The sequence below is a fragment of the Ranitomeya variabilis genome, chromosome 1 (genome assembly GCF_051348905.1).
Source record: "Ranitomeya variabilis isolate aRanVar5 chromosome 1, aRanVar5.hap1, whole genome shotgun sequence".
In the NCBI taxonomy this organism is placed as follows: Eukaryota; Metazoa; Chordata; class Amphibia; order Anura; family Dendrobatidae; genus Ranitomeya; species Ranitomeya variabilis.
Genome location: NC_135232.1, coordinates 280,659,552 through 280,684,062, shown reverse-complemented (window position 1 = coordinate 280,684,062; position 24,511 = coordinate 280,659,552). Strand labels below are relative to the sequence as shown.

The 24,511-nt window shown below is 43.0% G+C and overlaps 1 protein-coding gene across 2 annotated transcripts in view; it reads right to left on the bottom strand.

Moving 5' to 3' along the window:
- Positions 1 to 24,511, bottom strand: part of PRODH (proline dehydrogenase 1) — a 166,484-nt gene that overhangs the window by 90,093 nt on the left and 51,880 nt on the right. The window contains exons 3-4 of one of the 2 annotated variants that reach the window (XM_077294963.1): positions 10,525 to 10,559; positions 8,352 to 8,426 (exon numbers count right to left, since the gene is read on the bottom strand). In XM_077294963.1, coding sequence (XP_077151078.1) covers positions 8,352 to 8,426; positions 10,525 to 10,559 — 110 coding nt within the window. The remainder of the gene's footprint in view (positions 1 to 8,351; positions 8,427 to 10,524; positions 10,560 to 24,511) is intronic. The other variant, XM_077294972.1, reaches the window with a different exon arrangement.

Here is a 24,511-nt window from a genome sequence, read left to right as displayed (position 1 = left end):
ACAGCTGATGCAGAGACAGAGAAAGGTTTGGAGTAGCTAATGAACTGACCAACAAACTAAGTATATCAATATTTAAATGTATCAAAAGGAGGGAAAGAAAGCTCCCTGCCTAAGGTAAAATAAACATTGGAGTGCAAGTTTCAGAACCAATAGAGGTGGTGAAATTAGACAACCCATGTAGATTTGAAAAACTAAGTACAGGTGATTCTCACTAAATTGGAATACCATCAAAAAGTTAATTTATTTCAGTATTTCAATTGAAAAAAAAAGTGAAACTCTTATATTATATTGAGTCATTACAGAGTGTTTGTATTTCAATTGTTTATTTCTGTTAATGTTGATGATTGTGTCTTAAAGCCAATGAAAGCCCAAAAGTCATTATCTCAGTAAGTTATAATACTTTTAATACACCGGCATGAAAAAGGATTTTAAAATCCGAAATATTGGTCTACTGAAATGTGTGTTCAGTAAAAGCACTCAATACTTGGTCGGGGTTCCTTTTACATCAATTACTGCATAAATGCGGCGTGGCATGGAGGTGATCAGCCTGTGGCACTGCTGAGGTGTTATGGAAGCCCAGGTTCCTTTCATAGCATTGTTGGGTCTGGTGTCTCATCTTCCTCTTGACAATACCCCACAGATTCTCTGTGGGGTTAAGTAAGGTCAGGCGAGTTCACACTAGATCTCAAGCAGCTTGGATTCTGTGCCTCTCCACTCTTCCTCTAGACTCTGGGATCTTGATTTTCAAATGAAATGTAAAATTTACTTACATCTGAAAACAACACCTTGGACCACTGAGCAACAGTCCAGTTCTGTTTCTCCTTGGCCCAGGTAAGACGCTTCTGGCATTGTCTATTGGTCATGAGTGGCTTGACACAAGGAATGCGACACTTGTAGCCCATGTACTGGATACATCTGTGTGTGGTGGCTCTTAAAGCAATGACTCCAGCAGCAGTCCACTATTTGTGAATCTCCCCCTAATTTTTGAATGGCCTTTTCTTAACAATCCTTTCAAGGCTGCGGTTATCCCAGTTGCTTGTGCATCTTTTTCTACCACACTTTTTCCCTTCCTGTCAATTTTCCATTAAAGGGAACCAGTCACCCCCCAGGTCACCGTGCTCCTCGATAGAAGTGCCGAAGTCTCGCGACACATCGGCACTATCTTCAATGGAGCACGGTGACGCGCTCCACTGTGCAGGCGCCAGATTCCCAGCCCCGCAGTGTGAATACATCATAATACACTGCGGGACAGGATCTGGGGCCTCCGCTACACGCAGGCGCAGGCAGCTGATGTAAGTTGACAGGCAGCACGCACAGCGTATGCCCGAGAACTGATTGTAGAGCACAGGCGCCGGGCACGTAACAGGAACACAGGAGGCCGCGCCCAGAAGCAAGAGGGAGATGATTGACGGCTTTGAGGCGGGTGACACCAGGGGAGAAAACATACCTCTTTGCATTACAATGAAACCCTGCAAAGTGCCCTGGATGAAGTTGCACCTCCTATACATAGAACAACTCAGCACAGACGGCGACAACCGTGGCACACGCTGCAAACACATTTCCTGCAGCGGTGCTCCAGGTGCGCCGAACGTCTGTCGAGAAAATCTAATCTACCCGAAGATTTCATCCATTATAAGTTCATGCTAAAAACATACAACTCTGCCCTTCACCTCTCCAAAACAAACCTATTTCAACACCCTCATCACCTCACTGTCAAATAACCCTAAATGTCTCTGACACTTTCCAGTCCCTACTCAACCCAAGAGAGCAGGCCCCAACCACGGATCTCCGTGCTGACGATCTGGCCAATTACTTCAAAGAAAAAATTGACCACATTCGACAGGAAATCATCTCCCAATCTCTTCATACCATGCACTGTCCACCCTCCCCCACTGCATCTAGTTCACTCTCTGACTTTGAGCCAGTTACAGAAGAAGAAGTAGTCATCGGGCTCCTTGCATCTTCTCGCCCGACCACTTGCACCAGTGACCCCATTCCGTCACATCTCCTCCAGTCCCTTTCCCCGTCTGTCACCTCTCACCTAACAAAAATATTCAACCTTTCTCTCACTTCCGGTATTTTCCCCTCCTCATTTAAGCATGCCATCATACATCCATTACTTAAAAAACCATCCCTCGACCAAAACTGTGCCGCTAATTATAGACCTGTCTCTAATCTTCCCTTCATCTCTAAACTCCTCGAACGCCTGATCCACTCCCGTCTTACCCGCTATCTCTCAGATAGCTTCCGCTCTTTACACTCTACTGAAACTGCCCTCACTAAAGTCTCTAATGACCTACTAACAGCTAAATCTAATGGTCACTACTCCATGCTAATTCTCTTGGATCTCTCCGCAGCATTCGATACTGTGGATCATCAGCTCCTCCTCAATATGCTCCGCTCCATCGGCCTCAAGGACACTGCTCTCTCCTGGTTCTCCTCCTATCTCTCTGACCGATCCTTCACTGTATGTTTTGCTGGTTCCTCCTCCTCCTCTCACCTTCCCCTTACTGTTGGGGTTCCTCAAGGATCAGTCCTAGGCCCCCTCCTCTTCTCTTTGTATACTGCCCCTATTGGACAAACAATCAGTAGATTTGGTTTCCAGTACCATCTCTATGCTGACGACACCCAATTATACACCTCTTCTCCTGCTTTCACTCCGACCTTCTTAGAAAACACCAGTGATTGTCTTACCGCTGTCTCTAACATCATGTCCTCCCTCTATCTGAAACTGAACCTGTCAAAACTCCTCGTGTTCTCTCCCTCTACTAACCTACATTTGCCTGACATTGCCATCTCCGTGTGCGGTTCCACCATTACTCCAAAGCAACATGCCCACTGCCTTGGGGTCATCCTTGATTCCGAGCTTTCATTCACCCCCCCACATCCACTGGCTCGCTCTTCCTATCTGCATCTCAAAAACATTTCTAGAAATCGCCCTTTTCTTACTTTCGACTCTGCAAAAACTCTTACTGTTTCACTTATTCATTCCTGTCTGGACTATTGTAACTCTCTACTAATCGGCCTCCCTCTTACCAAACTCTCCCCGCTCCAATCTGTCCTGAATGCTGCAGCCTCTCAGTTTGTCCTGTATGAGCGGTCACGTGATGCCGCTCATTACAGTGATGAATAAGCGGCTCCACCTCCCATAGGGGTGGAGTCGCATATTCATCACTGTAATGAGCGGCACCATGTGACCGCTCATACAGGACAAGCTGCGGCGCTGAGAGGAAGCATTGAGGGAGCTGGGTGAGTATTTTATTTCCAGCGGGCGGGCGCACAGGGGGTGGGAGGGGGGAGGTTGCCGGGAAGTTTATTTTAACCACAAAAACATTAAAAAACATTGATTTTTCATTCCTTCTCTCTAGCGAGCGCTGCTGGAGAGAACGGATGAATGGCGGCTTCAGCACCACAAGCTGGGGGGACAGCGCTTACTGTAGCGCTGTCTCCTGCACGGTCCGTGTGGTACTCAGTCGGCACACAGCTGCCGCACGTGTGCCACACTGCTGCCGCACGTGTGCCACACTGATGTGCCACGTGAGCTCACGGACATGGATAACTCCGGTACAGATTTTTCCGGTACCGGAATTATCTGGACGTGCGAGACTGGCCTTAGGACAGGCTTTGCTCACGAATATCCCTGAATTTTTCACCATCCATTTTCCCCTCCGACCATTCTCCCTGCCCCTGCTGCCGAATGGTGTTAGGGATGGTGCTCTTGGGGTTAACACCTGTGTTGGTTTGGCGCCACGATGTTCACTTGTCTCAGTTGTTTGAGACAGTTTTACTTTCTTGGCTTTTGTATTAACTTCCAAATAGATGATCGCATTTTTTTGGGAGCAGCATTTTAACCCCATTCACGACATGCGCCGTACTAGTACAGCGCATGTTGTGTTTCCCCCTTTGATGTGGGCTCCAGCGCTGAGCCCACATCAAAGTCGTGACATGTCAGCTGTTTTGTACAGCTGACATGTGCGCGCAATAATGGCAGGTGGATCGCGATCAACCCGCCGCTATTAACTAGTTAAATGCCGCTGTCAAATGCTGACAGCGGCATTTAACTACTGCTTCTGGCCCTCGGGCCGGAAATGCGCACATCGCCGACCCCCCATCACATGATCGGGGGGTCAGCAAGGCGTCGGCATAACAACCAGAGGTCTCCTTGACTCCTGTTGTGAACCTAGCAAAAAAGCCAAACAAAAAACAAGTGTGGGATTGCACTTTTTTTGCAATTTCACCACACTTGGAATTTTTTACCGTTTTCTAGTACAAGACATGGTAAAACCAATGGTGTCGTTCAAAAGTACAACTCATCTCGCAAAAAATAAGCCCTCACATGGCCATATTGACGGAATAATAATAGAAAAAAAAAAAAAGTTATGGCTCTGGGAAGGAGGGGAGCAAAAAAAACCGCAAAAACGAAAAAGGGCTGCGTCTTGAAGGGGTTAAAAGATATAGAAGCAAGGAAAAAGAAAGAGGAGTATTCAGCTCAATGGTGGTTGCCCTTGAATCCACGGCTTATTTCAGTATGAGGTTCCCATCAAGGACAGGAAACCATCTGATGTGGGGGAAAGGTACAGCCCTTTTATTTCAGTAGATTCCCTGTCCTTGCTGGGCAGATCCCTCTCAGATATGCGGTCATCGGTGAAAAGAAAAAAAGTGATTCACCCACCCCCACTTAAAACAAAAACCATGGTTTATCACATTTTTGGGAAGAGGAGTTCAAATTCCCTAGCCACACACAGGCCCGATTACTGCCACACCTGTTCTCAATCAAGAAAGCACTTAGGCTACGTTCACATTTGCGTTGTGCGACGCAGTGTCGGCGACGCAACGCACAACGCAAACAAAAACGCAACAAAACGCACGCTAAAACGCTGCGTTTTGCGACGCATGCGTCCTTTTTTGCCGAAAGTTGGACGCAAAAAAAATGCAACTTGCTGCGTCCTGTGCGCCCCAAAAAACGCATGTGTCAAAAAACGCAGCACAACGCATGTCCATGCACCCCCATGTTAAATATAGGGGCGCATGACGCTGCGTCGCACAACGCTAATGTGAACTTAGCCTTAAATAGGACCTGCCTAACAAAGTATACCAAAAGCTCCTCAAAAGCTCAACATCATGACGAGATCCAAAGAAATTCTGGAACAAATGAGAAACAACGTAATTGAGATATATCCATCTGGAAAAGGTTATAAAGCCATTTCTAAAGCTTTTGGACACCAACGAACCAAAGTGAGAGCCATTACCCACAAAAGGCGAAAACATGGAACCGTGGGGATCCTTCCCAGGAGTGGCCGGCCAACCAGAATTAACCCAAGAGACGACTCATCCAAGAGGTCACAAAAGATCCCACAACAGAAAAAAAAATGCAGGCCTCACTTGGCTCAATTAAGGTCAGTGTTCATGACTCCACTATAAGAAACTGGGCAAAAATTACCTGCATGGCAGAGTTCCAAATCAAAAACAACTGCTGAGCAATAAGAACATAAAAGGCTCATCTCAGTTTTGCCAGTAAACATCCTAATGATCCCCAAGACTTTTGGGGGAATACTCTGTGGACTGACGAAACAAAAGTTTAACATTTTGGAAGGTGCATATCCCATTACATCTGGCGTAGAAGTAACACAGCATTTTAGAAAAGGAACATCTATTTTACTGTTAACGTGTGATTATCTGGGGCTGTTTTGCCGCTTCAGGACCTGGAACACTTGCTGTGGTAAATGGCACCATGAATTCTGCTGTCTGCAAAAGATTCTTAAGGAGAATGTCCATCCATCTGTTCGGGACCTCAAGCTGAAATGCACTTGGGTTATGCAGCAGGAGAATGATCCAAAGCACATCAGCAAATTCACCTCTGAATGGGATAAGAAAACAAAATTAAGACTTTGGATTGGCCTAGTCAAAGTCCTGACCTTAATCCCATGGAGATGCTGTGGCATGACCTTGAAAAAGGTGGATCATTCTCGGAAACCCTCCAATATGGCTGAATTACGGCAATTCTGCAAAGATGAGTGAGCCACAATTACTCCACAGCATTGTATAAGACTCATCGCTTATTATCACAAACACTTGATTGCAGTTGTTGCTGCTAAGGGTGGCCCAACCAGTTATTAGGTTTAGGCGGAAATCACATTCACACCGGGCCCTGTAGGTTTGGATTTCTTTTTTTTCCTTAATAATAAAGACCTTCGTTTAAAAACTGTATTTTGTGTTTACTTGTGTTATCTTTGTCTAATATATTTGTTTGGTGATCTGAAACATTTAAGTGTGACAAACATGCAAAAGCATAGAAAATCAGTAAGGGGCAAATACGAACACAAATACATACATACACACAGATTATTCTGCTGCCAGACAATCCCTGGTATCCGAACCTGTAAATTTATGCAAAGTCAAAATGATTTCACACGGTCTTTTTAATATATTATTCTAGTGTTAGAATGTGGTGGCTCTATGTGAACAGGTTGAACTTATGAGTTTGGTGACATTACTGCTATGGTAGAATTTAGTGGATCTCTATAGAAATGTCTATGTTCTAGTCAGTTACTGAAGTAAACAAAGTGAGGCCTCATTCACATGTCGGTGTTTAAACGCGTACGTGAAAAAAAAAAAAAAATGGTGCCAATGTCATCTGTGAATCAGTTTTTAACATCAGTGTCATCAGCGTGTCCATTTTCACCAGTGTCTCATCATGGTAAGACCCGGACCATCATTAGGAGGGGAATACATGGTATTACCATTCTACAGTATTCCACTCCTAAAGGGTTAAAGGATGTAAGGGAAAGGGTTTTCCTGCTATTTTGCTGTGGGTTAGGGATGCACAGATTGAGTTTAGCCTGCGGCCAGGGAGTGGGACATCACAGGGGAAGACTGTTTTCTCACCACCGATAGGTCGGGGTATTTGTAAACACGGGACTGGGGGGGTATTAAAGTGTGGCAGCGCTAAGCGGCTCATCGCTGCCATACCAGATGTGCTGCCCACCCACCTTCCCTTACTTCATTTTCTCTGTCATGGCCTTAATGGGCAAGACCTTCAGGGAACTGAATGGACAACAGGTAACAGGTATTGTAAAAGGTAAATGGGCTTGTGTATCGTCTAAGCTGCAGTTTTGGTTTATAAGTAAGATAAGGTAATTTACAAGATTTATTTATGGTTATACATGTATTAAAGAATTTAATAAAGGCTGTGGCCAATATCTTCTTCACCAAGTCAGCGTGTTCTATTTATTGTTAAGTTTAACAAGGTATTTACGTGATATTATAGTAGAACCTGTGCAATGCCATTGTTTTTCCGGTATGGGAAAAAGAAAAATTACAGAGCTTCTTCTATACTTTGCGAGGTTAAACATTAACAGCACACACATGCTATCCATATGCTGTAGGTGCTTTTCATGGACCCATAGACTTGAGAAACACGGAAAAGTGATCAGCACTAGTGATGAGCGAATATACTCGTTACTCGAGATTTCCCGAGCTCCTCTGAGTATTTTTTAGTGCTCGGAGATTTAGTTTTCATCACCTCAGCTGAATGATTTACATCTGTTAGCCAGCATAAGTACATGTGGGGGTTGCCTGGTTGCTAGGAAATCCCCACATGTGATCAAGCTGGCTAACAGATGTAAATCATTCAGCTGAGATGAGGAAAACAATCTCTGAGCACTAAAAAATACTCGGAGGACCCCCGAGCGTGCACGAGAAATCTTGAGTAACGAGTAGATTCGCTCATCACTAATCAGCACCATAGATTATGATGGGTACGTGTTGTAGCTGTGAAAAAGATGGATATAACATGTACTTCCCAATGAAGCCTTCAGCCAGTAGCATTTTTTGACGTTAGTGTGAATGAAGCCTCACAAATGTACATCTCTGTCCACCAAGCGTTAGCCCCATCAGCCATGCTCTTCAATATGCAGCAAGAAGCTCTTCGGAGATCTAGGAGCCGGCTGTCTATATGTTAAGTACTATTCGATAGCATTGCCCATTGACTGTTCTTGACTTATTTTATGAAGTATACTTACTGTTCACTTAATTTCATCAATTGGTAGAAAAAGTCCAGAAAAGGAAGATACCTAGTGCCCATGGGTTACTTACCCATATCTATTATTCTTGCATTATCATGAGCCCTAATATACATCTCCTGACATGAACTGGTTATTGCTACATTAAATGGGAAAATGCAGACTGTCACCGAGTTTACGGTGATAAACAGTGAGGAATGAATATTTCTCCCTTGTTACAGCAGGGTAGACAGAGGCTGGAGAGCAAGTATATAGCCAGCAATGAAAACCAGATATCACTACTCAAACTTGCAAGCAAACAAACCCAGGCCAATATGCATGCGGACTGACTTGAAGATCTGATGCTTTCCGTAAGTACTGTATGAAGGACGTGCAGCAACGCTGGTGCCGTCTTCAATAACAGACCTGGTGATCATTAATTATTAAAACATTTCATCATCATCTGAGGAAAAAAAACAAATCTGCTTCATTTGCATTTATGTAACATTATCCTGGAATTCCATGGAGGCTCGAGTACACTGAAGTTTTTAAAATATGTTTCTTAAGTCTGTCATGCGTTTTCTTTTGGTAACCAAACCTATATAAAACAATTAGCCTACTAGTAAGACTGGTGTTAAGAAAACTAATGTAAGCATCAAAATAAAATAGAAGGTTCATTGGTCATTTAGATTCCCATCAAAGCGAGGAGGCAAAAATCGACAAACTCTTGAGATCAAATCCCATCTCAAAGATCCTATTTCAATATGTACTAGGTATATTATTAATATTAGTAATGATCTCCAATTATATATCCTGTTTAGTTTTTTTTTTCTAGTTGTATTGTTTACAACATAATAATTTGGAACATGCATTTTGAGTGTTTATTTTTTTTTTTAAAGATACTGTTTTCATAGTCAGTTTGTTCCAAAACATTGCAATTATACTAGAATAGTAGATGACTGGAAAATAACAATGACTGCAATTCAGATAGGTAATTTAGAGAAAATATGAGGAAATATTATTTGAATAATTTGGAACAGTGTAAATGCGCAAGCGCAGCCAGGACCCGCCATAGTGGCCATAACCACGGAGTGAATGTGATACCCTGCATGTGGGGTAACCAAAACTATACAAAAAAAAAAAAATACAGAATACCTAATTGGAGGTAATTACTAGTATTATTCATTTTACACCTAGTACGTAATGAAATAGAATGTTAGAGATGGGAATACCCCTTTAAAAGGGAACCGTGGGCAGCATGTATCAGCCACTGGCTGTAGTGTCCCAGCCAGTCATGCTTGTCTCAAAATATGCGGTGTCTCACAGAAAAACATTTTAAGATCCGCCGGCAGCTTCTCGCTGCCTGCTGATAGTGACTGAAAAGGTTATGCCTATACATGCTGAAGACCAGCCTGTACAACAATCAATATTGCAGCTCGATCCCCAGTGGCTAGTAAAAGTATGTTTTATCTGACCAGCTGTTGGGTTTCAGAGTCGAGCATACATGGCTGAGATTCTAGAGCCAATGGCTGATACATGCTGCCCAAGCTGTAGGCAGCATGTATCAGTTGACAGGTTCCCATTGAAGAGTACAGTCATTTTGATATATATTCGCCATAAATCAATGGAACATGTTAACAGAAAATATGTAATATATCTTACAAACCGCCTAAGAATTGTGCACAGTAAGGTATTTTTTATAGAATTTTTAATTGAACATCAGGTGGTCCGGTCGCATCTTGGCACCGTCCAGGTTGGAAACTATTTATCGGAGACATAGATTAATCAATCAGTCTCAAAGTTCTCGATTCACAAGTAAAATGTGTCTTCAGTGAAAAAGAAGATTTTCCCATTGCTGATGTAAGAGATGAGAGTAGGTGTGCAAAGTTCTACGGAAAACAAATAATTTCCGTATAATCTGCGGCTCAGTGCACACCCCATGACTGATAGCCAGGCGGCTCCCAAGTGGAATTAAGTTCATTTTCTCCTGGTAGTCACACTATCAGTAAGGCAGCACTGCAAGACTAAATACATGAATATTAACCCAATATCTTTAGGCATTAAAACAGACATGTAAGAGGAGTCGACTGGTCCACTTTGTGCAGCTTCAGTTGGAGTAGAATGTGACTGAAGGTGAACAAGTACACAGCTAAAATCTGGAATAAACCTGTAGTCAGTTACACGACTGATAAACATTGTACCTAGCTCCATATACAGTCGTTTGTTTTTCCTCTGCTACCTACACGCTACCTGGAAGCAGCCAAGACCGGATAGTGCTGTATCTATTTTAAAAAGTCAGGCAGGACATGTGTAATAGGAGTTCAGGAAGAGATAACATGCCAGCGCCTAGCGTAACTAGAAGAGTCCGAAAATCTTCAGTACTGTGATGTAATCTGAAGCCAGTGTGGGATCAGCACACCAAAGCCATTGCCCTTTGCAGTCCAGCCTATACTGGTCCAACTTCAATTTTTTTTTGGTATGTATTTTAAACACTTATCAGAAAAAGTACCAGAATAAATCTTACCAAGATTTTCCTTTTCGGCTTCAGCAGTAGAAGATCTGGAAGACAGAAGCAAAATGTAAAAAGTCAGAAAAAAAAAAAACAAACAAACCCATAAAATAATATTACACAAATAGACAAGAACAAACATAAGCGCCAGTGTGTATTAGTTCTACACATGTAAATAGTAGTGACAATTTTCATTTACTTACAATGAATATACAGATCTGGTCAAAATAAAGAGACCACTGCAAAATGTTCCTGACGAAGCCGAAGGCGGTGAAACGCGCGTCGAGGCTCCTGCGCATCTCACGGGCAACTCTGCATGTGACAGCCACAATGTCCCAAGGTGATAACCCCATTTAAGTTCTTAGAATGTATTGTTGACTTGGAGACCCCCGAGTCTGGCTACATCTCTCATTGTTTGGTTTCCACATTACGACAAATTGTTCATTGATTCACTAACCTGATTACTGGTCAAATTATATATATATATATATATATATATATATATATATATATATATATATATATATATATATATATATATATATATATATATATATATATATATATATATATATATATATATATATATATATATATATATATATATATATATATATATATCTTATTTGAATTATCCCATGTTTCATGCAGTCATGCCTGGCGAGACGTGTGTTTTTTTTTTTTATTCGGTGCATTACTTGCCATCATAAGTACACTGTTAAGCTCCGATCTCTTTAGCTGCTATCTCTTAATCTGAATGTTTCCACTTTTGTCTTATTTTTGATGTGTGCAATAAAATTTTCATTATAAATCCCCTTTATTATTCTTTATTTGGATCTTGAATTTATTATATACTTTATGGTATAACTTGAACATTTTTTGGACCCTCTATCTTTAGATCCTAGTCTTTTGTAGGTATTATGGTTTAGGCCCAAGGGGTGGGTCCCATTTCGGCACAGTTAAATTTTTTAGGTTTATATGCAAAATGTTCAGTTTGCCTGATTTTTCTCTTCATAGGTATAATTTTGAGTAAAATGTAAATCGTTCATTTAGTCTATAAACTTCTGACACATCTCCAAATTTCCATGCAATGAATTTTGTATTTTTTTTCCGAACAGGAGAAATGGTCAAAATTACAAAAAAAACACAAAAAAAAAAAAAACACAACACAGTGCTTTCAGACCTCAAATAATGCAAAGCAAACAAGTTCATACTCATTTAGAAACAACAATACTAATGTTTTAACTCAGGAAGAGTTCAGAAATCAATATTTTGTGGAATAACCATGATTTTTAATCACAGCTTTCATGCGTCCTGGCATGCTTTCCACCAGTCTTTCACACTGCTTCTGGAGCAAAAATGTAAGCAGTTCTTCTTTGTTTGATGGTTTGTGACTATCCATCATCCTCTATTACATTCCAGATGGGTTTCAGGTCTGGAGATTGGGCTGCCCATGACAGGGTTTTGATGTCGTAGTCTCCCTATTTTTGTCAGAGCTGTAAATCCCCTTCTTTGTTCAAATCCATTCTGGGGTATCAGCCCCACTACCGTAGACCAACATGTTTCTCCCTATAGGTGTGCAGAGGGAAGGACCTGTCCATCTATGGAATTGGGGCAGGGAGAAGCAGCAGAAAACCTGCCTTGGACTAGTCACTCAAGACGGATGATCTCCAGTTAGTTTTCAAAGTAAGTTTTCTCTGAAACACTACTGCATTTAGAGTAATACATACAGTTGTGGCCAAAAGTATTGACACCCCTGCAATTCTGTCAGATAATACTCAGTTTCTTCCTGAAAATGACTGCAAACAAATTCTTTGGTTTTATTATCTTCATTTAATTTGTCGGAGGCCGGGATCACACACAGTGAGATACGGCCGAGTCTCGCAGGTTAAAACCAAGCTCGGGAAATGGCACTCCAGAGCAGAGCGTGCAGCCAAATAGCAATACATGGAGCTGCATGCTCCGCTCCGGAGTGCCGGTGCCACAGCTTGTTTTTAACCTTCGAGACGACTCGACCGTATCTCGCTGTGTGTGACTCCGGCCTTAAATGAAAAAACACAAAAAGAATTGCCCTAAAGCCAAATTGGATATAATTCCACACCAAACATAAAAAAAGGGGTGGACAAAAGTATTGGCACTGTTTGAAAAATCATGTGATGCTTCTCTAATTTGTGTAATTAACAGTACCTGTAACTTACCTGTGGCACCTAACAGGTGTTGGCAATAACTAAATCACACTTGCAGCCAGTTGACATGGATTAAAGTTGACTCAACCTCTGTCCTGTGTCCTTGTGTGTACCACATTGAGCATGGAGAAAAGAAAGAAGACCAAAGAACTGTCTGAGGACTTGAGAAACCAAATTGTGAGGAAGCATGAGCAATCTCAAGGCTATAAGTCCATCTCCAAAGACCTGAATGTTTCTGTGTCTACCGTGCGCAGTGTCATCAAGAAGTTTAAAGCCCATGGCACTGTGGCTAACCTCCCTAGATGTGGACGGAAAAGAAAAATTGACAAGTGATTTCAAAGGAAGATTGTGCGGATGTTGGATAAAGAACCTCGACTAACATCAAAACAAGTTCAAGCTGCCCTGCCGTCCGAGGGTACAACAGTGTCAACCCGTACTATCCGTCGGCGTCTGAATGAAAAGGGACTGTATGGTAGGAGACCCAGGAAGACCCCATTTCTTACCCCGAGACATAAAAAAGCCAGGCTGGAGTTTGCCAAAAAACTTACCTGAAAAAGCCTAAAACGTTTTGGAAGAATGTTCTCTGGTCAGATGAGACAAAAGTAGAGCTTTTTGGGCAAAGGCATCAACAGAGTTTACAGGAGAAAAAAAAAAAGAGGCATTCAAAGAAAAGAACACGGTCCCTACAGTCAAACATGGCGGAGGTTCCCTGATGTTTTGGGGTTGCTTTGCTGCCTCTGGCACTGGACTGCTTGACCGTGTGCATGGCATTATGAAGTCTGAAGACTACCAACAAATTTTGCAGCATAATGTAGGGCTCAGTGTGAGAAAGCTGGGTCTCCCTCAGAGGTCGTAGGTCTTCCAGCAGGACAATGACCCAAAACACACTTCAAAAAGCACTAGAAAATGGTTTGAGAGAAAGCACTGGAGACTTCTAAAGGTGGCCAGCACTGAGACCAGACCTGAATCCCATAGAACACCTGTGGGGAGATCTAAAAATGGCAGTTTGGAGAAGGCACCCTTCAAATATCAGGGACATGGAGCAGTTTGCCAAAGAAGAATGGTCTAAAATTCCAGAAGAGCATTGTAAGAAACGCATTGATGGTTACCGGAAGCGGTTGGTCGCAGTTATTTTGGCTAAAGGTTGTGCAACCAAGTATTAGGCTGAGGGTGCCAATACTTTTGTCTGGCCCATTTTTGGAGTTTTGTGTGAAATGATCAATGTTTTGCTTTTTGCTTCATTCTCTTTTGTGTTTTTTCATTTAAGACAAATTAAATGAAGATAATAATACCAAAAAATTTGTGTTTGCAATCATTTTCAGGAAGAAACTGAGTATTGTCTGACAGAATTGCAGGGGTGTCAATACTTTTGGCCACAACTGTACATGAAGCAATAAAGCAGCCAGTGTCAGATTCATGATGCCTGTCGTTCAGGATGAATGTATCAATTGACAGGCTCTCTTTAAACAGCAAGATTTCAGCTATCTTGGTTAATATTTCTTGACTGTGTGCAGCTTCTGGGGAGACTGATCAAGATCAATTATATTTAAATATAGTAACGTGTAAATAAAAAAAAAAAAAAAAAAGGGTGTAAATTAAGTTTGGGCACCGCTGGTCAAAATTACTATTATTGTGAACAGTTAAGCAAATTGAAGGTGAAATGACCTCTGAAAGGCCTAAGGTTAAAGATGATATATTTCTTTTTTATTTTGGCCAAAGGTATCTGTCACGACTGTTGACAGGTCTCCTAGGATCAGGGGCTCCTTCCCTGTCGATAACTTTAGGGGTGCCCTAGCTCGCTCTTTTCCCTGGATTACGTCTGATGGTGAAGACGCCAGGGCTACGTACATTGCCTTACCTTTTGAAACCGCCCTCAGTTTGTACTTTTCCCCCACCCACGGAAGAAGGGAGTAGTAGTGTACCGTAATACACTAACCAGACTAACAAGGTAATACAAACAGGGATAAAGGAAAATACCAATCATACGGATATACACACAAACAACAGAGGAAAACACCGGGGAGTGGAGGATAGTGTTAAACCAAAGTAGGAGCAGAAAGGGAATTATCACATGCTCAAAACCTAGCAACAGTCACAGATAAATCAACCAATTCACCAATAACAACCACCAGCCATGCAGCAAAAGCTATCTCTGACAGTGATGAATAGCCAGGACCCAGCTCATATAGGCAATGGGAGTGGCTAATAATGCATAGCTGAGAGCCTTAATGAAGGAAAGCTTCCAGGAGTTCTAAACTGAGCAGAACTTTCTGCGTTCCTGTGTGGTCGGTGGGCACGTCAAAACGCCACATGCGGTCTTATCCACATAACGCAACACCCTGCGTACCCAATATTAAAGATAGGTACACAGGACGCATGAGGAAGTAGGCGGAGCTTAAGGGAGGATGCATGCAGCCATACGCAGACCAGCCAAACGCAAGTGTGAAACAAGCCTAAATGAGCTGTTAAGATCTAGGGTGCGCACATACATCTCCTGGAAATTCTGCCTCCAAAGCTTGTTTTAAATGAATGGGGACATTACCAGAGACATGTAATGATTGTCTGCTCTCTTGATCTCCCTCCAGAGTTGTGCCCAATTACAACTAATACAGCACAGCAAAGAGGAGAGTTCTGTCTCGTTACTAAACTACCTCTCCTCTAGTAGTGCCACCAGCTCAACTGTACTTCCCTTCCTACATACTGTTTGCTTGCAAGATAGTCTGCACATACCCTGACACTTCAGCTTCTATCAGTAAACACTGTGGGTTGAATGCTGCGTATCACCTGCGGAGACAGACACGCGGCGCGTCTTTCCTGACCATAGCATGTCTATTTATCTTGTGGAGATGCTAGCCTCGGCAAGAGAACTTTCACCCATACAATATATTGAATGTGGATTCACCTGCCTTCAAAAGTACTGCCAATTCCTGCCAAACGTGCGCACATATCCTTAGTTGTCATCAGGCACAGCTCTGCAGTTGAGCTGACCGCACTGTGGTGTAATGGGACAAAGCTCAGATCTGCTTTACGGTGTTGGTTTTAATTAAATTAGTACAGAGTGGATTTCTCGGATTTGGACTGTTGATCCATGGGTCCTGGAGGTGCTGTGGATAAAACTACTTTTTGTGTCAGTCATTACATGTCTCACACAGGTAAATTCCTTTCCATTTAATATAATACCTGATCTCTAATAAGAGGCAGATTGCCGGAGAGATCTAGGAACGACCCATAGATCTTAACATCTCATTTACATATTCTAAAAAAAGTCCATCGATTGGATCACAGCTATCAAGGCATCAATTTATTCAGCTTCCTATGGCCTACATGCCCATATAGACAGCTTATTGACAGATTCCCTTTGAGACAGTGCAGTTAAGGTTCACACTAAGCAGATGTCACCACTTTGCTGAACTGCTGCACTCCTGGCTCTCACCTTCAGTAGTAAAATCTAGATGTCTCACTGCTGCAGCAACTATCCAGCTACACAATCATTAAACCATGTGGAAATATGAATGTCAGAACATGCAGAGCGATTTCAGCCTAAGGGAAAATGGCAAGCAGTATCAGATCACCATATGACGGCAACTTCAGTGACGTAAATGCAGTCATCTGTCTCAGAGGAGCCGCCTCCATCCCCACCAATGAGAAGCAGGGGTGTGAGAGGGGTGTGGAGGGGACGCACTCACTGCTATGTTAAGTAAGACTTCTGGCACAAAGAGAAAACCTCTTCTATAACCCTGTAATAATCCCATGATCCACACCAGCAGGAAGGAAAGGAGGTGAAGACTGCGAAAACATTTAACAACAAGCCCAGAAAACAAACTGTGATCCAGCGGTCAGCATTCTGTGACTAAGTAACCTCTGTCACCAAACGCTTTCCTAGCACACTAAAATGCAGGATACAATGAGGTATATCTATTGATGGAAAATCCTTCTGGAATATCACAGAGACTCGGTTTTAGCCCTTTCCTGTTATATTCTCTTTAAAGGGGTTGTGCAGTGAAAACAAGTGATCATCTATCTACAGGACAGGCGATAGGTGGCGGGACACCTTTATTCCCATGAGAATAAAGCGGCAGTGCACATGCTTGACCGCCGATCCATTCATTCCGTATGGGGCTGCTGAGCTCTGCACTAAGCTTTTACAGACAGGCTTGTAGAGAATGAATGGAGCAGTGATCTAACGAGCACACTGCTACTCCATCCTAAAAGGGATGAAAGTGCTCAGCCGAGGATAAATTGAAGCATGGCAAATGTTTAAAAAAAAAAATGAAAAAAATAAAAATATAAGTTTAAAATCACCCCCCTTTCGCCCCATTCAAAATAAAACAAAAAAAACCCAAACAAATATACACATTTGGTATCGCTGCGCACAGAATTGCCCGATCTATAAATAAAAAAAAAGGATTAATCTGATCGCTAAATGGCGTAGCGAGAAAAAAAATCCAAAATGCCCGTTTTTTTGGTCGCCGCGACATTGCATTAAAATGTAATGACAGGCGGCCAAAAACGTCAGCTCAGCACGCAAAAAATAAGCCCTCATCCGACCCCAGATCACAAAAAATGGAGACGCTACAGGTATCGGAAAACTGAGCCTCTTTTTTTTTTTTTTTAAGCAAAGTTTGGAATTTTTTTTTCACCACTTAGATTAAAAAAAAAAGAATCTAGACATGTTTGGTGTCTATGAACTCGTAATGACCTGGAGAATCATAATGGCAGGTCAGTTTTAGCATTTAGTGAACCTAGCAAAAAAGCCAAACAAAAAACAAGTGTGGCATTGCACTTTTTTTTGCAATTTCACCGCACTTGGAATTTTGTTCCCGTTTTCTAGTACACGACATGGTAAAACCAATGGTGTTGTTCAAAAGTAAAACTCGTCTCGCAAAAAAAATAAGCCCTCACATGGCCATATTGACGGAAAAAAAAAAAAAAAAAAAGAAAAAAGTTATGGCTCTGGGAAGGAGGGGAGCGAAAAACGAACACGGAAAAACAGAAAATCCCAAGGTCATGAAGGGGTCAAAGATTTACTAATATTTGATCGGTTTAACCAATATAGATGCAGACTCATAAGGCCTGGTGTTTTTGGCACTAACATTACAGTAAGAGCTTAGTCACATGTTTGTTTGAAAATATAAATCTTAATATACCGTATATACTCGAGTATAAGCCGAGATTTTCAGCCTAAATTTTTGGGCTGAAAGTGCCCCTCTCGGCTTATACTCGAGTCACGACCGGCGGCAGGGTCGGCGGGTGAGGGGGAGAGGGCGCTGAGGCATACTTACCTGCTTCCGAGGCTCCTGGTGCTGTCCCTGCAGTCCCACGGTCTCCGGGTGCCGCAGCTCTTCCCCTGTTCAGCGGTCACGTGGGACCGCTCATTAGAGAAATGAATATGCACTCCACTCCCATAGGGGTGGAGCCGCAAATTCATTTCTCTAATGAGCGGTAACGGTGACCACTGATAGAGGAAGAGGCTGCGGCACCGAAGACCAGCTGTCCGGGGGAAAGAGCGGGACGCCGGGAGCAGGTAAGTATTACATATTCACCTGTCCGCGTTCCACACGCCGGGCGCCGCTCCATCTTCCCGGCGTCTCTCCGCACTGACTGTGCAGGTCAGAGGGCGCGATGACGCATATAGTGTGCGCGCCGCCCTCTGCCTAATCAGTCAGTGCGGAGAGACGCCGGGACGGGACGCTGAGGAGCTGCAAGCAAGAGAGGTGAGCATGTCTTTTTTTTTTTATTGCAGCAGCAGCAATGGCACAGCTTTCTATGGTACATCTATGGGGCAATAATGAACGGTGCAGAGCACTATATGGCACAGCTATGGGGCCATAATGAACGGTGCAGAGCACTATATGGCACAGCTTTATATGGCACAGCTATGGGGCCATAATGAACGGCATGGAGCATCTATTTTTATTTTTGAAATTCACCGGTAGCTGCTGCATTTTCCACCCTAGGCTTATACTCGAGTCAATAAGTTTTCCCAGTTTTTTGTGGCAAAATTAGGGGGGGGTCGGCTTATACTCGAGTATATACGGTACTTTTTTATTGTGTTTTTTTAATAAATTGTTGCACTTTTTTAAATTAGTTTTTTTTTTCTTCAGTTAAACAATTAAATAATTGAGTTCATTGCCATCATTGTAATGCTGCTAAAACATTTTTTAAAAAGTGGATATAACAGTCTAAATGTACTGTTAAACTTATTTTTTTGATAAAAATTAGTAAGAAAGAATCTGGAGTATACAAGTGTAAATGAGCCCTTCCTTACTAGTGCTTCTACTACTGCTTGTCCTATTCTTTTGCACTTTAATCAGCTCAGCCTTCTATAGTGCATAAATGAATAATAATAATCTATTTATATAGCGCCAACGTATTCTGCAGCGCTTTACAGTTTAACAATTTAAATGATATTAAAGTTAAGTAAGAAATGTTAAATAATAGCAGTTTACACAAATTAGTATCAGCCGTTTGCAAGAGCAGAACATGTCCTTCAGCTTCATTAGCAGTTGTTACAGTAAGCAGATAGGATATGCATCTAGTAATTCCTATTGATTTAGTCGGATGCTCCAGATACTCGCCTTATCAAGTGTGACAAAAACTTGTTAAAATAAATTCTTAACGTTGTTAAGAGACAAACAAGAGAAAAGATCTGTGGGAACGCGAGCCCTACGAGACTGCACCTGTCATTGCGGTTTTTGGATTGTCGGTTCACCGCTTCCATATCCTCGTGATGCAGAAGCCACAACATTTAGTCATTTCTCGGGGAGCTAGTTTGACAAGTAAAAGCCTTTATAATTAAAAGGCAACTGCAAGTAAGAGTGCACTACATCGGCTTCCACGGATGTACCCAGGAGTGCACTAGACGAGATAAAACAAGAGACTTTAAATGTGGAAGAAGTTCAAGAAAATGAAAAGGACTTCTTGGTTTTCAGAGGAGTTATTAAACAAAGACCTCCTGAAATTTAGATTTCATACATTTTGATGTTGTAAACCCAATGCGGGCCAATAGATAATCTGAATAGCACATGTGCTGTACATCTAGATGACAAGTATAAAATTAGTTTTCTCAAATTAGTTTGTTTGTCACAAGCACGCTGGTAAAAGCTGTACGAGTCCACATCTTACAGTTATTTCCGAGTCCATTCATCCTTCCTTGGAGGAACACGGGTTATTCCCAGACCAACAGTGCTGTCTAACACCTGTCTCTTACAGCTTGTTAAACTGTCTGCCGTGCTCCATGCTGCCGAGTAGAGACATAAAAACACTAGCGAAAGGTGTAGATAAGGATTTCTGGCTTATCAAATTGGAAAAGAACACAGCCTGGAATAACACGACGAGACGGGATTTAGGAGGCAGTCAATTCAGCAGGTGTGAAGATTAAATGACAAAGATATGAGGATCTCCTGTTCTAGCTATTAATGGGTTGGCATGAAAGATGTTCAAACCAGCGTGATAGGAGTTTTCGATGCCTGTGTAGTATTTGAAACCCATCACACTAGGAAAAAATATTAAATAATAAAATGTACAAATCAAGTTAAGGCGCAAGTGTTCAGATAGATTTGATTCAATCAAATCTCACAGGCTGCATTGTTGATGCCGATGAATAAAAAATGCCACCCATATCCAGAAGAAAAAAAAAAAAAAAAAAAAAAGTAAATTATGATGTAGCTACGGCAGAAAAGTTGCACAAAACTGTCCCCATGCCGCAGAATTTAAGTATCTATTCGTTCCTGCCTCTGAAATGAAAATTGAAGCTTAAAGAAATTGGAATTTTTAATCTTTAAAGGCAAATGGATTTTGCTAGACAACTTCACTGGAAATCAGGACTAGACGCTTCTGTCCTTGACAATGACACTCCGTTAAAGCTGGTCCCTGTGCGTTCACATCTCCTGCTCTGGGAGCTAAACGGATTTCGCATTGTACTGTTTGCCAAAAATCTTAGTTTTACGACATGGAAAGTATTCTTCTAAAAAGGGGATTTTAAAAAGATGCAGCTTTCTAAAAATAATTTAAAACCTGCAACATATTTTAAAAAGTAAAAACATTTTCCGCTACTTTTTAATAATTTTAGGCAACTAACAGCATTAAAATGCTGGTTATGAATTAGACTAGCAGCTTCCAGCACCATAAAATTGCCTGGCGGCCTCAAGCACTATGTATAAATGTATGTAAGACACCTTATTATCATACAGTTACTCTAAAATCCTAACTTACACACCAAAAACAGGCAGAGATGCTTACCTGTCTGAATAGGCCTCAATACAAATGCACAAGCAGGGTGCAGCGGACCCAAATAAAATAGCAAATGCACAGGTGCAATACCTAATGAAACAGCCAGCCTTCAATCAGGGATTGGCCGTGTGGTACACCAATGCACTAAGATAAAAACTGTATGTGGCGTGTTCACACAAGGAATGCAAGCATCTGGCTCCAGCCTATTAACCCCTTAACGACCTTTGACGCATACGCTGCGTCATGAAAGTCGGTGCCAAAACGACCTATGACGCAGCGTATGCGTCATGGAATGATCGCGCTCCTGCAGATCGGGTGAAAGGGTTAACTCCATTTTCACCCGATCTGCAGAGACAGGGGGAGTGGTGCTTCAGCCCAGGGGGGGTGGCTTCACCCCCCCGTGGCTACGATCGCTCTGATTGGCTGTTGAAAGTGAAACTGCCAATCAGAGCGATTTGTAATATTTCACCTAAAAAACAGGTGAAATATTACAATCCAGCCATGGCCGATGCTGCAATATCATCGGCCATGGCTGGAAAACCTGAAGTGACCACCCCCCACCCCACTGATCGCCCCCCCAGTGCTCCGGTGCGTGGTCCGGTCCCCTCCGTCCTGTGCTCCGCTGCCCCGTGCTCCTGCCCGCTCCCCCGTCCTGCTGTCCGCTCCCCCCGTCCTCCGATCACCCCCCCTGTGCTCAGATCCACCCCCCCACCACCCCTTCATACTTACCGATCCTCCCGGTGTCCGGCCGTCTCCTCGCTGGGCGCCGCCATCTTCCAAAATGGCGGGCGCATGCTCAGTACGCCCGCCGGCCGGCAGATTCCTTACAGGTACATTTTGATCGCTGTGGTAGGTTCTACCACAGCGATCAAAATAAAAAAAATAATAAATAAACCCCCCCCTTTATCACCCCCATAGATAGGGACAATAATAAAATAAAGAAAATATATATATATTTTTTTCCACTAGGATTAGGGTTAGAACTAGGGTTAGGGTTAGAACTAGGGTTAGGGTTACGGGTAGGGTTAGGGTTATGGCATGTGCGGATTTGGCAGCGGATCCGCAGCGGATCGGCCGCGGATCCGCAGCGGATCGGCCGCGGATCCGCAGCGGATCGGCCGCGGATCCGCAGCGGATCGGCCGCGGATCCGCAGCGGATCGGCCGTGGATCCGCAGCGGATTGGCCGCTGCTCCGCAGCGGATTGGCCGCTGCTCCGCAGCGGATTGGCCGCTGCGAATTCGTAGCAGTTTTCCATCAGGTTTACAGTACCGTGTACACCTATGGAAAACCAAATCCGCTGTGCCCATAATGCGGAAAATTCCGTGCAGAAACGCTGCGTTGTATTTTCCACAGCATGTCAATTCTTTGTGCGGATTCCGCAGCGTTTTACACCTGTTCCTCAATAGGAATCCGCAGGTGAAATCCGCACAAAAAAACACTGGAAATCTGCTGTAAATCCGCAGGTAAAACGCAGTGCCTTTTACTTGCAGATTTTTCAAAAGTCGTGCGGAAAAATCTCACACGAATCCGCTACGTGGGCACATACCCTTAGGGTTAGGGTTGGAATTAGGGCTAGGGTTGGAATTAGGGTTACGGGTGTGTTGGGGTTAGGGTTGTGGTTAGGGGTGTGTTGGGGTTAGGGTTGGGATTAGGGTTATGGCTACAGTTGGGATTAGGGTTAGGGGTGTGTTGGGGTTAGTGTTGAAGTTAGAAATGAGGGGTTTCCACTGTTTAGGCACATCAGGGGTCTCCAAACGCAACATGGCGCCACCATTGATTCCAGCCAATCTTGCATTCAAAAAGTCAAATGGTGCTCCCTCCCTTCCAAGCCCCGACGTGTGCCCAAACAGTGGTTTACCCCCACATTTGGGGTACCAGCGTACTCAGGACAAACTGGGCAACAACTGTTGGGGTCCAATTTCTCCTGTTACCCTTGCAAAAATAAAAAATTACTTGCTAAGACATAATTTTTGAGGAAAGAAGAATGATTTTTTATTTTCACGGCTCTGCGTTGTAAACTTCTGTGAAGCACTTGGGGGTTGAACGTGCTCATCACACATCTAGATAAGTTCCTTGGGGGGTCTAGTTTCCAAAATGGGGTCACTTGTGGGGTGTTTCTACTGTTTAGGCACATCAGGGGCTCTGCAAATGCAACGTGACGCCCGCAGACCATTCCATCAAAGTCTGCATTTCAAATGTCACTACTTCCCTTCCGAGCCCTGACGTGCGCCCAAACAGTGGTTTACCCCCACATATGGGGTATCACTGTACTCACAACAAACTGGGCAACAAACATTGGGGCCCAATTTCTCCTGTTACCCTTGTGAAAATAAAAAATTGCTTGCTAAAACATCTTTTTTGAGGAAAGAAAAATGATTTTTTATTTTCACGGCTCTGCGTTATAAACTTCTGTGAAGCACTTGGGGGTTCAAAGTGCTCACCACACATCTAGATAAGTTCCTTGGGGGGTCTAGTTTCCAAAATGGAGTCACTTGTGGGGAGTTCCTACTGTTTAGGCACATCAGGGGCTCTGCAAATGCAACGTGACGCCCGCAGAGCATTCCATCAAAGTCTGCATTCCAAAACATCACTACTTCCCTTCCAAGCCCCGGCATGTGCCCAAACAGTGGTTTACCCCCACATATGGGGTATCAGCGTACTCAGGAGAAACTGGGCAACAATTTTTGGGGTCCAATTTCTCCTGTTACCCTTGCAAAAATAAAAAATTCTGGGCTAAAAAAATATTTTTGAGGAAAGGAAACACATTTATTATTTTCACGGCTCTGCGTTATAAACTTCTGCGAAGCACTTGGGGGTTCAAAGTGCTCACCACACATCTAGATTAGTTCCTTGGGAGGTCTAGTTTCCAAAATGGGGTCACTTGTTAGGGAGCTCCAATGTTTAGGCACACAGGGGCTCTCCAAACGTGACATGGTGTCCGCTAATGATTGGAGCTAATTTTCCATTCAAAAAGCCAAATGGCGTGCCTTCCCTTCCGAGCCCTGCCGTGTGCCCAAACAGTGGTTTACCCCCACATATGGGGTATCATCGTACTCAGGACAAACTGGACAACAACATTTGGGGTCCAATTTCTCCTATTACCCTTGGAAAATTAAAAAATCCTGGGCTAAAAATCATTTTTGAGGAAAGAAAAATTATTTTTTATTTTCACAGCTCTGCGTTATAAACTTCTGTGAAGCATCTGGGGGTTATAAGTGCTCACTATGCATCTAGATAAGTTCCTTGGGGGGTCTAGTTTCCAAAATGGGGTCACGTGTAGGGGAGCTCCAATGTTTAGGCACACAGGGGCTCTCCAAACGCGACATGGTGTTCGCTAACGATTGGAGCTAATTTTCCATTCAAAAAGTCAAATGGCACGCCTCCCCTTCCGAGCCTTGCCGTGCACCCAAACAGTGGTTTACCCCCACATATGAGGTATCAACATACTCAGCAGAAATTGCCCAACAAATTTTAGGATCCATTTTATCCTGTTGCCCATGTGAAAATGAAAAAATTGAGGCTAAAAGAAATTTTGTGTGAAAAAAAAGTACTTTTTCATTTTTACGGATCAATTTGTGAAGCA